At 37.6% G+C, this 12,137-nt stretch overlaps 1 protein-coding gene across 1 annotated transcript in view; it reads right to left on the bottom strand.

Annotated features, from left to right (window-relative positions):
- Nucleotides 1-410: 410 nt before the first annotated feature.
- The window catches only part of TGFBR3 (transforming growth factor beta receptor 3), a 173,588-nt gene continuing 161,861 nt past the window's right edge, over nucleotides 411-12,137 (bottom strand). Inside the window, exon 16 of the mRNA XM_049772193.1 lies at nucleotides 411-3,842. Within this exon, the coding sequence (XP_049628150.1) occupies nucleotides 3,724-3,842 (119 nt within the window). The 3' untranslated portion in view covers nucleotides 411-3,723. The remainder of the gene's footprint in view (nucleotides 3,843-12,137) is intronic.

Below are 12,137 nucleotides of genomic sequence, written 5' to 3' on the forward strand. Positions count from 1 at the left end.
GTCAGCTGAAAGTTGATTTTGATTCTGACATTTTGATGAGAAATATGAAATCACCATGAGAATATACAGAGGGGATAAAATCAGTACATCCAAAATAAAAATGATCACTCTTTACATATTATTTCTGTTCCTCACCTCTGAATGATTGACAGAAAGCCCAGGACTGGGTTTCAGAGCTGACAACACTGCTGGTCTGCTGTCACTTTTTCTGAGCAGAATGACAGCTCCTGTGGTCCTTCATGCTCAAGGGCAACCACCCCCCTACTTTATGCTCCAGTGATCTAGTTTCTTTCAGTCACCTGACTTACACAATTAAAGCAGACAATTTAGGAGAAAACACATGAAAAGGCATTATTGCAGCCTGAGGGGGGGGGAGATTTAATAATGGTCAAACGCAAGACACACATTAATAATTGATATATCTTTTTATTATGCATAGATAAAGGATTTAAAACTGTGGTTATCAAAACTATACATCTAAGCATGTTCACAAAATTGCAGACTCATTGAACAGAGAAAAAAGTACACCAGGGTGTTCAAACTGGCCACAGGGATTTTAAGGGTACTCTTTTTACCCTCATATATAATGAAAACAGCAACAAAATCAGGCTCATTTAGGAAAAACCAGAAGAGAGAAGTATTGTATCTGGAAACTGATAATCCTTTTTAGAAAAACATCTGTCAGTGTCATGAACAACCCCAAGAAAACAACAAACAGGAAAAAAAAATAACACACAAGATTATCCAACAAAATGTGCTCTGTGAACACAACCAGCAGTACGACCTTCACTCAAACCTTGAGGTAGTTACAGTACAGAAAGATTGGGGTGGGTTGCACCCCCATACTCACTCTCAATCATACCCACCACAGAGCACACACAGGGAATGGGTTAGCAATCTTAGGAGACAAGGAAAAGACACTGTTGTTGTTTAGAAAATGCTACAGAAATAGCTTAGAATTCTCTGACTATTAAAGTACAGAGTAAAAGCTGATAAACACCACATGGTGAAAAGTTGTAGGATATTGTACAGATGATCTATCTTGCAGTTCAGAGCATTTCAACAATAGCATTTTATCAAGCAAACAAAACAAAATGGCTTCTGAGAATTAAGGCTGTGGCCTAAAAACATAAGGAACAACTTTGCAAACAGAAAAGCATAATTGGAATATAACAACTTTTTTTTAATCTTGCACAATGTGTTATAAAATAGAGCTAGTACTTTGTATTAAAACTGTGAAGTGTGAAGCAATTGGAAATGCTGTAACAGGAAGATAAAAAAAACACTTTAAAAATGTTCTGTGTTTAGAAATATTTCAACAATTAATGACAATCATACTCCAATCATCTATGGGTTTCATTAGCACAGATTTCTTGATCTAAATGACTTCTGACAAGAACAGCAAAAAAGATATTTCTTTGCTTTAAAATTTTTTTTGGTTTGTCTCCATAAATCTGTAAATTTTAATTTATTTATAAAATCATTGGCAATGTAGTATCTCTTTCAAAAATATACATTTAAATATATTACAAAAAATTTTTAACCCTGTCCATCTTGGCATTGGATCTTTAATACCTCTTAAGAGCTAATATTCTTTGTAGCAAGATGGAAAGGGCTTTTTAAAAGACAAAGAACTGATCAAAAGAATTCACAGTAACTGAAATTAAACATGGAGTAACTTAAATTTATCTAAGACACTTAAATATACCTTTATACATGATTCTTTTGGTAGTAAAATATAGCTATAAGTGACTTAAAGACTCTAGTCTTCTCTGAAGACATCTTTAAATATTTTTACATAGAATATACTAAAACAATACATTCTGCTGAAGGTTAGGCAAAGCGCATTATCTTTCAAACACAGGTAGCGTGATCTAGGTTCTCTACTCTGATACCTTATGTTAGAAAAAATTAACTGAGGGGAAAACACTCTTCAATCTCACATCTTCCTTTGTACGTGGGAATCTGTAAGTTTTTCTTTATATCAGTGTAGATATCTGGAAATCTTAGCCCTCAAAGTAATCTGTTTTGGTTAAAATGATATCCTTAGAAATATCTGAAGAATCCCATCAGTTAGAATACCACTGAGTGGTTACATGAACAGTCAGTCTCCATCTATCATGTTCCTATGTCTGTCATCATCATCTCCTATTTCACATTTCCTTTACAAAGAATCAGGTGCAACTTAACTATAAGGTCAATGGGACTTGTATATAAATATTCTGAATACATTCTAGTCCCACAAAATTCTGAGTTGTTTGGGGGAATTGTGGAAAATTTATATTTATTGGCAAGGAAGCAGTCCTCAGTAGTAAATTGACTTGGCACTGGTATCTTCTGCTGGTATTATTATTTTTTTTTAACATGTAAGTATCAGCTGAGCTTATTTTGTTTGTAAAGCGGCATCATATGATTCCATTTCATGAAATTTACCTCAAAGCTTTCTTGAGTTTGGGATGTATTTAAGGCAAGAGAACTAAAGCAACCCAAAGGAGTGACCCATTCTTTATCCCAATATTTTCTTGGCAGAACTGGGGATACTGTCCAGATAACCAACTGGAACTGAACATAGTCTGCCAGGCATTTGTATCTCACAGAGCTTTCTTTTCTCAAGAGTCTGTTTAAAAAGGTTGACCTATTTTGAATCAAAACATAAATATCTACCAAATATATGTAAGAATTTTAAATTCCAGCTCTGGAGGTACAGGGCATTTTCCAAGGGGCCTTTTCCCCCTTCTTTATCTGAGAAAAAATGAATATGCCAGATGACAGTTTATAAACTTTGTACTTGAGTACATAGAGTCCTGTACAAATGCCTCTTCATTTTTACAAATGAAATCTGTCTCAACTGACATGCCAGATTAGCAGGACAGACTGTCATAAAGGAGCTCAAGTCTGTAGCCCCAGTTTCTGGCTATTTCCACATCTAAATGGATAAGAAAGAAATTTGCATTAAGACAGTTTTGCAGGCTGCGTGCCATTTGGGGAGGAGGGAGAGAAGGAAGTGGATAGGGTCACTAGCATGGTTGTGACCCAAGGAACAAGAAAGGAATGTTGCTTAGAAGTGTGTCAGGATTCAGTCCTGAGGGTAGGACCCATCAAGTCCTGCATTACCCACCCCACCCCACATACACACAAACACACACCAAGGGTGTGGAGCGGATGTGAAGCATGCATCCTGACAAACGTGCAAATTCCACAAGGAGAAACTTTAGAGAGATTCAGAACACATCTTTTGCTTTTACATCTTGGTTCAGTTAGAAAAGAATCTTTGGCCACATCTCACTGGTTCTATCTGGCTCTTATCCTTTTACCAATTTCTTGAGTCTAGGTAAAACTCAGGATCCCAAATCATGGATGTTCTTATCCGGACAAAGCAGCATTTAAAAAACTGGCATGTGTTTCACATTGAAAACCCCCAAAACCAGGAGGGGCTGGTGGAGAAGGCCACCACCCTAGCTTTTTCACACAAATCCTAGTGTGTTAGTTATGTCTAGGGCCACCTACATAATAGCCCTGGAGTGTGGTGTGGTGTGGTGTGGTGTGGTGTGGTGTGTGGTGTGTGTGTGTGTGTGTGTGTGTGTGTGTGTGTGTGAATAATACAGGTGATCTTTATATTGAAATTCATTCTCTCTTTACAGGTAACCACAATCAAGTCTTCCAAGTCTGAATAAACACTCTGGTTGTGGCCGGGAGGTCCTGCCTTCGGCCACGGCCAACAGGCTAAGCTGTGCTGCTACTGGAACAGGGTGTGCTCTGCGTGCTGCCAATGCTATGTGCTGCGCTGCTGTTCTCAGAGGCTGGCGGTGAAGTGGGTACCTGCTGCCTCCTGGCTGTCTCTCCTGCAGGTAAGAAGAAAGGGGCAAAGAGTGAGAAATGTTCCATTTGTTCATTCCAGAATACCCCCACCTACAACTTAACTACTTTACAGAAGTATCTATTCACTAGAGGCAGAGAAGTCCTTTCCATTTGTTGGAGTTTCCTATTTAAAGTTTCTTGCACAGGGGGAAAAAAGTGATCTTAAGCTGGCAACATAGTGTGACTGAGATACTGGAAGGTTGACATGTATCTCCATAATCCTGAAACTTTAAAAAAAATCAGAAATCCCAGGCAGCACCTAGATTCAGGTGTCATGGTAGCTTGCCCTTCACACAGCACTGCAGGGTTTGGAGCAGGTAACCTTTAAAGTGTACTAAGTAAGCTATGGTAGTGGTGGAAAGTTCTAGCTTTTCATCTGAAGGCACTTGTTCAAAACCTAGACTTTGCCTAGCTCCAGCTCCAAGCACACAAAAGTGGGAGGAAACTTCTGTAGGAGAATTACTGGCATAGTAAGGGCTTTGGCTGCTGGGATGGGGGAAGAGGGAGACTACAGAGGCAGAGAACAGTCCCCCCAAACCCCCAAGGTGCTTACTATGGGGTACAATGTATAAGTATCTTCTAACACATTAAGAATCCCACATTTCATTACACTCTCCACTGCATTTCAGCTAAACCCATTCCTCCTGCCAAATATGCAGAGTTTTAGGAGGGAGGAAACACAGGGTCACACACATGGTTTGCATTTAGCACTGCAGAAAACTAGTGTTGATTTTTCTTTGGTGAAACAGGCCTCAGAGCAGCCCTCAAAACAACAAAAAACGATGGCTCTAGGTAGGAAAAAGTTATCAAGGCTTTCCAATGGCAAATAGTGCATTTTATTAGAAGAAAAATAGCAGAGTATAAACTTCTGGCCTATGCCTGCTCTCTCCCATGCAGGAAGTCCCAAAGGGCCAGGTCTGTTTCTGGATGAGCTGACTCCTTCCTGTCTTTCTGAAACACACAGCTGAAATCCAGATAAGCAACCAATCCTCCTTCCAGCAACTTCATTAAAGCAAAACAGAGCAAAAGCTTTGCCCTCCAAGAACAGCCCACTGCAGGACAACACTGTTCCCTGTTCCCTTTCTGGGGCCTCAGCAAGAAAGCAGCCCTGCAAGGCACACAACTAGTTCAAACTCTTCGGTCTGGTAACAACTTTCTCTGTCATCATATTTATGATCCGCAGAGCTACAATGCAGTTCTGCAACCACCACAGGGCGTCTCTATGCTTATTATAATATTTTGTATCGCCTGTATTTTCCCTGATTAAATTTTCTCCTGGGATTGGTGGGATGGGGTGTGGGTGGGGAAAGAAAGGGTCAATATTCTTGAGAAATTCAGAAACATTGCAGTTTCATTTTTCTCTTTTTGGGAAAATCTCTATATTTGGACATTTCCCAACATTGCCTCTGAGGATGTGTGTCTGTCATAAAAGATGGGCAAGACCACCTTGGTGGGAGCGACCCTCTATTAGAAACTCACCTTTTCTAGAACTGGGTTTGATTTTTAAAAAGAAAAATCTTGTCTATTCTTGTGAAGAGAGGGAGAAGAGAGAGGATAAGAGAACATGTGTGTGTGTGTGTGTGTGTGTGTGTGTGTGTGTGTGTGTGTGTGTGTGTGTGTGTGAGAGAGAGAGAGAGAGAGAGAGAGAGAGAAACACCAAAGCAGAAACCCAAATGTTATGATGTTATGATTAATTAATTTTTAGACCAGACCCGGAAATATGCAGAGTTACTCCTGGATTTGCACTCAGGAATTACTCCTGGCAGAGTTCAGGGAATTACATGGAGGCCAGGGTCAAATCTAAGTCTGCTGCATGCAAGGCAAGTGTACCCAGTATACTATTGCTAGGGTCTGAGTCATCATTTATGTTTTAAAAATCCAGGACCAGAGAAATTTTACAGTGGGTAAGGCACTTGCTATGCACAGTTCTCCCCCAGTTTGATCTCCACACTACATATGGTCCCCTGGATCCCACCAGAAGAGATCCCTGAGCACAGTTAGATATAAGACTTGAACACCAGTGTGGTACTAAAACTAAATAACAATACAATTTAGCCTCCTTAAAACCCAGATGGTATTTACAACTAAGCTAAACTTCATTTTACCAATTAGAAAGATTATCATGGTTGTACATGCAGCACATTGAAAAAAAATATCTTCTCAAAAAATAAAATATTTTCTCTCCAATTAAATGAAAGGTCAAGTAGGAGATAGATCAATGTCCCCCTCTTTTCAAGTTTACCTGAGTTTCAAATGGTCAGTCAATGCTGTTTAGTCAAAGGGCATTGTCTCATCTATTGCCAATAAGTGGGTATCATCCAAAATTTGACATGTGTTTGCTTATTCACTTTTAGGAAAGGTGCCAGTACTATACCCTGCCCAGGAAGTCTGAATATTTGCTTTCCGATGTCTATTTGCCAAATGTAATTTGTTGCTATGTCAGTTTATTTTCATCAGTGTTCATTAGAAAGGTCTTTCAAGTTGTAGAATTCTGGAAATTCTGATGCTGTTAATGCAAAACACTGTCCAAAATGAAACCCCAAACAAAACAAAACAGCCCCTCTTCTCAAGATTGAATTTAACCCAAATGAGTAAGTTCACCTACCCTAATGATCTAGTGACTTGGAGCCAGTAACATGCCATGGAAAATCTTTATCTGAGAATCTGCTTGGAAATGTCAAAAACACAATTTATACTATCCTGTCTACGTCTGTGGCTATTTTTCATATTATTCTGCAGATTTTGTAAAATCACCAGGTTAAACATTTCCTCATTGTCAGATGCAAGCAACATTACAAAAATTTTTATCATAGAAAGCAAATAAAAGGTATTGGGGCCAGAAAAATAGTATGGCAGGCAGGGCACTTGGCTTGTGTGCAGCCTAACTGAGTTAGATACCCGACACCCCATATAGTCCACTGAGCACTGCCAAGAGTGATTTATGAGCATAGGAAGTCAAATGTAACTGCCAAATGTGTCCCCTAAACAAACAAACAAACAAATAAATACATAAATAAATAAAATAAAACCAGTGAAGTCTCCTGGGATTTCCAAGAAGAGTCTTAGTTTTCTTGCCATCTAGCACAGTGATAACTGATTTCTTAAAACTAAGACTTTCTCTAAAGCATTCCATGGATAACAAAACAACCATGTACTTCTGGAGAAGATGGGGAAGGAAGACTTCAGGAATATGTGATGTAAATCCTCCAGTTTAATGTATGGAGTTCAAGGATGGCTCCTTGCCCATAAATAGCAAACTTGGCCATTCAAAGAAATGTGTTTGATTTCTATGATTTTCTTCTAAAATTCCAAATTTAAAGCAGACAAATAAAAGCCCAAACATGAAGGAAGAAATCTTGAGGTAGAGTGAGTTATGAAAAGATATATTTGGTGCTTGTGGTACTCTAGAAGAGGTTATATTAGGACAAAGATATTAAAACAGTAGCTCCATCCAGACAAAATACCTCTGACTGAGATGCTTTTAGAAATAGAAAAAATATATATATTTGTTAAAGAAAAAAACATTTATTTCTTTAGCTTGTTATTCAGATTAGATTTCTTGCCACCTCTACTTTACAATTGGACTCTTATCTCTATGTCTTTCAGCATGGCAGGTCCTGAGAAAGAGCTTTATCTTAGAAAGATGTAAGCAGAGAGGCTCTATGGGAAATAATAGAATTTTAAAAAAAGATGAGAAGAATCATTTTTTAGTTTTGAGCCACACCCAGCAGTGCTCAGGGGTTATTCCTGGCTCTGCAATCATAAACTACTCCTGACAGGCTGAGTTGCTGGAGATCAAATCCTGATTGGCTGCATGCAAATGCCCTAACCACTGTGCTATCACTCGGGCCCCAGAATCTTGATTATTAGTCCAAAGGAGACCCTTTACAAATACTACCCATAGAGAATTATTACTGAGGAACAGAGAGCTGTTCTTTAGTCCCTTGAGTTCAGTATACCAGAAAACAAGTTTTAATGACAGCACAGGGGATTTAGGTTACATAAAAAAATAAATGGCTAATTAGAAGAATTGGTTATGAAATAATTTATTAAACTTATTAGAATTTAAGGAATTGCTTTCTTGGGAAATATATACTAATACTGGACTGAAAACCATATGTCTATAGATGATTTACATTTACTATTATTTGATGCTGGATAGAAAAAATTTTTCCTTTATGTTTATGTCTTGGTTACAATTTCATACAAATTAATGCCTTGGTTTCTTGACATTACAACTGTAATTAAATCACAAGCCTATTTCTATAGAGAATGGGTTAAGTCTGAAGAAATTTTCAACTACTATTTATCATTTTCAAAAATTGTTTCTCCCAGTTCTCCAAGCTAAAACACCTTTTTACAGGTTTAGTTACTCAATAAAGTAGATTAAATATCAGTTTTAGGAGGGAGAAAGAGTTCAGCAGTAAGGCATTTGCCTTGCATGCGGCCAACCTGGGACAGACCAGCGTTTGATTTCTGGCATCCCATATGATCCTCCAAGCCTGCCAGGAGCAATTTCTGAGTGCAGAGCCAGGAGTAAACACTGAGCACTGCCAGGTGTGGCAAACCCCCCCCATATATGTATATATATGTATATGTAAATACATATTATCAGTTTTAGATAAAAGAAATGTTCTAAGCCAGTAATTAAATTCTTTTAAATGCCCTATCACTTTCTTCCTATATTTCTGCAGTATGATTAATCTGTAAGCAGGTAGGTACACTTTAGTTTACCCTAATTAATTTACTATAATTTAAGATAAGCATTTGAGAGAAAAGAGTAAGTCTTGTAAGTCCTGTTTTCTTGACAGTAATACTGGGATTCCTGACTATTCTGATTGCATATTTTAGATCCCTGAGATCTCACTGCTTTTCTTTTCATATGAACTAGAAATAAGGAAAATTTGAAGAGAGGCCAAAAAATTTGAAATCACCATAGTTTCTCCTAATCAAAACTCTAAAAACCTGGGTAAAGGACTTTTTCTTTGAAAACCCGTAGTGCATTCATCTGGGGATTTCTGAATATAAGCCTTAGAGACTTCATTATTTTGTTGTAAAATAAATGCTAAAAACAAATGAAGGGCAAAACACTCTTAAGACTTTTTTTCTGCCAACATATCTGAGCAATTGTAAAGACTGGACATTTTTGTAAGACTTAAAAGAGTTCAGAAAGCTGTATACATTGCTGGGTTAAGCATTCTCACCTTCAGTAACCTTGCAAAACTGTGATCTTGTCTTTGCGAACTAAAGAGATACACAGCACAGCTAACTCATGAGGGTAAGACTAGTCACTCAAAAAATCCAATTTCCAAGTCTAATTTCTGATTATAGTACACCTTAAGGGCATGCTCATATGTCCCACCTTTCTTGCTCTGATTATTATCAACTTTGAGTGCATCCTGTTCAGAGGTCACAAAGACAGTAGATAGACAATAAGATAGATCATAATAAAGAACAAGGCATCATCCTGAAACACTTCATATTTCAGTTTGGAGAATGGTAGGAAATTTTCTTAAGAATGATAAAAAAATAAAGGGCTGAAAATAGTCTTTACTAAAATTCTCTTTACAGGAGTACACATTAAATTAATAATTTAAATTTTAGAATATCAAGAAATAAAGACATTCAATGGTATGAAAACTGCAACTAATACATATGCCTAGAGGAAAGTTTCACCAAAGTGATAAACTCAGATTTTTATCAGAATAAATTGTCATTGGAGGGCTACATCCAGCAGTTCTCAGGTGCCATATGGAACCAATGATTGAAACCTAGGACCTTCCACTTTCAAAGTATATGTTTTACCACACAAGCCACATTTTTTACCCCAATTTAGAGAATTAAAAAAAAAAAACCCACATGTAATCTACAAGAAAAAAGAGAGCAGGAGGAGAGACAGCAGCAGGAAAATCTTGGAAACTGGTGATAAAAAGTGTGAATATTAACGGACTAAAAAAATGCAAGAGAACTGAATTCAAAGCCAACACTGAAAATCATTTAGTTCAAAATCCTAAAAAACTAAAAAACTGGAGCATCACATACCTCTGGAAGAAAGGATGGATATAAGGACTACAAGAACTAGAGTTGGCTATATAAGGGACAGTAAAAATTTTTAGCTCCCTTTCCTGACTTCATAGGGCTAGGACCCTTCCCTTCCTCACCAGAATACAGGAAGTTTACTCTAAAAAGAGGATAAAACTAACTGGTGATAGTTCCAGAAACAAATAACACAAGGGGCAGCTGAGGGCAAAGAACCAAAGTGAAAAAAATGGAGGGAGATCAAATGAACCTATGTGCTGAATGCTGTGACCCTGAAGAATGCTGACAGACAGAACCACACCAGGAAGGAAACAGAAAAACCTGTTTTGTAAAAAAAACATGATAAGCTCAAGACGTGATTATCAATTCTTCAATAAAGACTTATTGAATCACCCTCAGAGAGGTCCAAAAACCTTTCTTAAACGATCCCATATTAGTCACTCTATTTTAATCTTATACTAATAGTACTTAATAATTATGACTTAATTGTCTATTAACATTAATTTGAATCATCCTATATTCACAGATGGGTGAGATATTGCACCCTTGAAAAAATAATAGACTTACTTTATAATTCATAGAAAAAATTGAATTTAATAGATGAAAATTTGAATTCAGTATTAAAACTTTTGTGAAAATTAACACAGGTGGCCAATCTATGTTTGATCTCTGGTACCTTAGATGGTCCTCAAGTCATTCAGGTGTGACCTGAACACAGAACCATACATAAGCCCTGAGTCTTGCTGGCTGTGGACCCATAGCCTCCCACCTTCATTTAGTGGAAACCAAAAGATAAACATGAAGAAATAACTTAAATTTAAAATATCAGACTTATCTCAAAAGACTCAATATAAATACCTATATTTTCTTTGTATGTTTACTTCCTTAATAGTTTAAGTCTTAATGTTTATTTACATATGTAGAGGTAGCCCTCTCATTCCCCCTTTTTTTTTCCTTTTTCTTCTTTCTTTTTCTTTCTTTTTTTTTTTTTTTTTGGCCTATTTTGGTTTTACATAACAAGAAATTATAGTAAAAAGTCTTGTTTGGGATAAGAACTCAGGTCAAAACCTGACCACAGAGATTGTACAGATTGTTATTCTTACCCCTAAATGCACCAATAATATAATCTGGCATTGCTTTTGTTTTCTTTTTTTCTTCTTTTCTTTTTTTTTTCTGCATAGGCATACTAAAATGGAGAAATCTTATGTATAGAAAGAAGTTCTTATCTAATAGGGGTAAGAACTCATCAATTTTATAATGCAGGGGCACCTTCCACCCTGAACAATCATCATGGGGACCTGACTTGGGCCTCATGTGATCAGATATCAAACTCCCACCCCTGAGTTCCAACCTTAGTACTGGCACAGTTTCCTACAATTACACCAGGAATCAAACTCTCCCCCCCCGCCCCCACCCCTGAAGGCCTAAATACTGCTCTGGCTCCAAATTGCGCCAGAGTAGATTCATATGATATCCTGACTACAAGGAAGCAGCAATAACTCGATCTAAGGGCAGGTTGCCCTACGTCACTACCTAACAGTGACATGAAATCAGAAGACCTTCTGTCATAGGATCAAGATCACTTGATCTTGACCAAGATCACTAATTAAAGAAGACTGATTCTGACAACTTCGAATGAGCAGAAATTACATAATTACATAAGAAAGACTCTGACAACTGGAACTGAGCAGAAAATTTTCTGGGACCATAAAGAAAGACCTTAGGGTTTGACAACTAACATGCCCAGAGACTAGAGAGTCAATCTCATGACAGTATGCTTCAAGGGTATAAACACCTTGTATTTCTTAGACCAAAGAAAAATTTGATCTCTTATCTTGTAAGCATGGCTCAGAATGAGTCCAGGATAGTCAAAAGTAGTTTGGTAAAGGGGGAGAGGAGGGAATTCCAATCATGAATGTCACTGGGGATCTTAGTTTCCTAATCTTACTGGGCCCAAGACAAACTGTGATATTTGGAGGATAGAGTTCATGATAAGGCAATAATATCAGTTGTACGGCCAATAAGTAAGTGTGTGTAATTAGTTATAATATCCCCAGGACTATAGAGGCACCTAAAACATTCTCAAGGTAATTCCCAATATATGGCATAAGTTGTCAACAGCTCTCAAATCTCACAACCATGTGAGCTATTGTAGGGGTTGGAGAGATAATATAATGGGTAGGGTGTTTGCCTTGCAGCCCACCTGGATTTGATCTCCAGCACCCCATATGGTGTCAGGA

The sequence above is a fragment of the Suncus etruscus genome, chromosome 4 (assembly GCF_024139225.1).
Source record: "Suncus etruscus isolate mSunEtr1 chromosome 4, mSunEtr1.pri.cur, whole genome shotgun sequence".
Taxonomy (NCBI): domain Eukaryota; kingdom Metazoa; phylum Chordata; class Mammalia; order Eulipotyphla; family Soricidae; genus Suncus; species Suncus etruscus.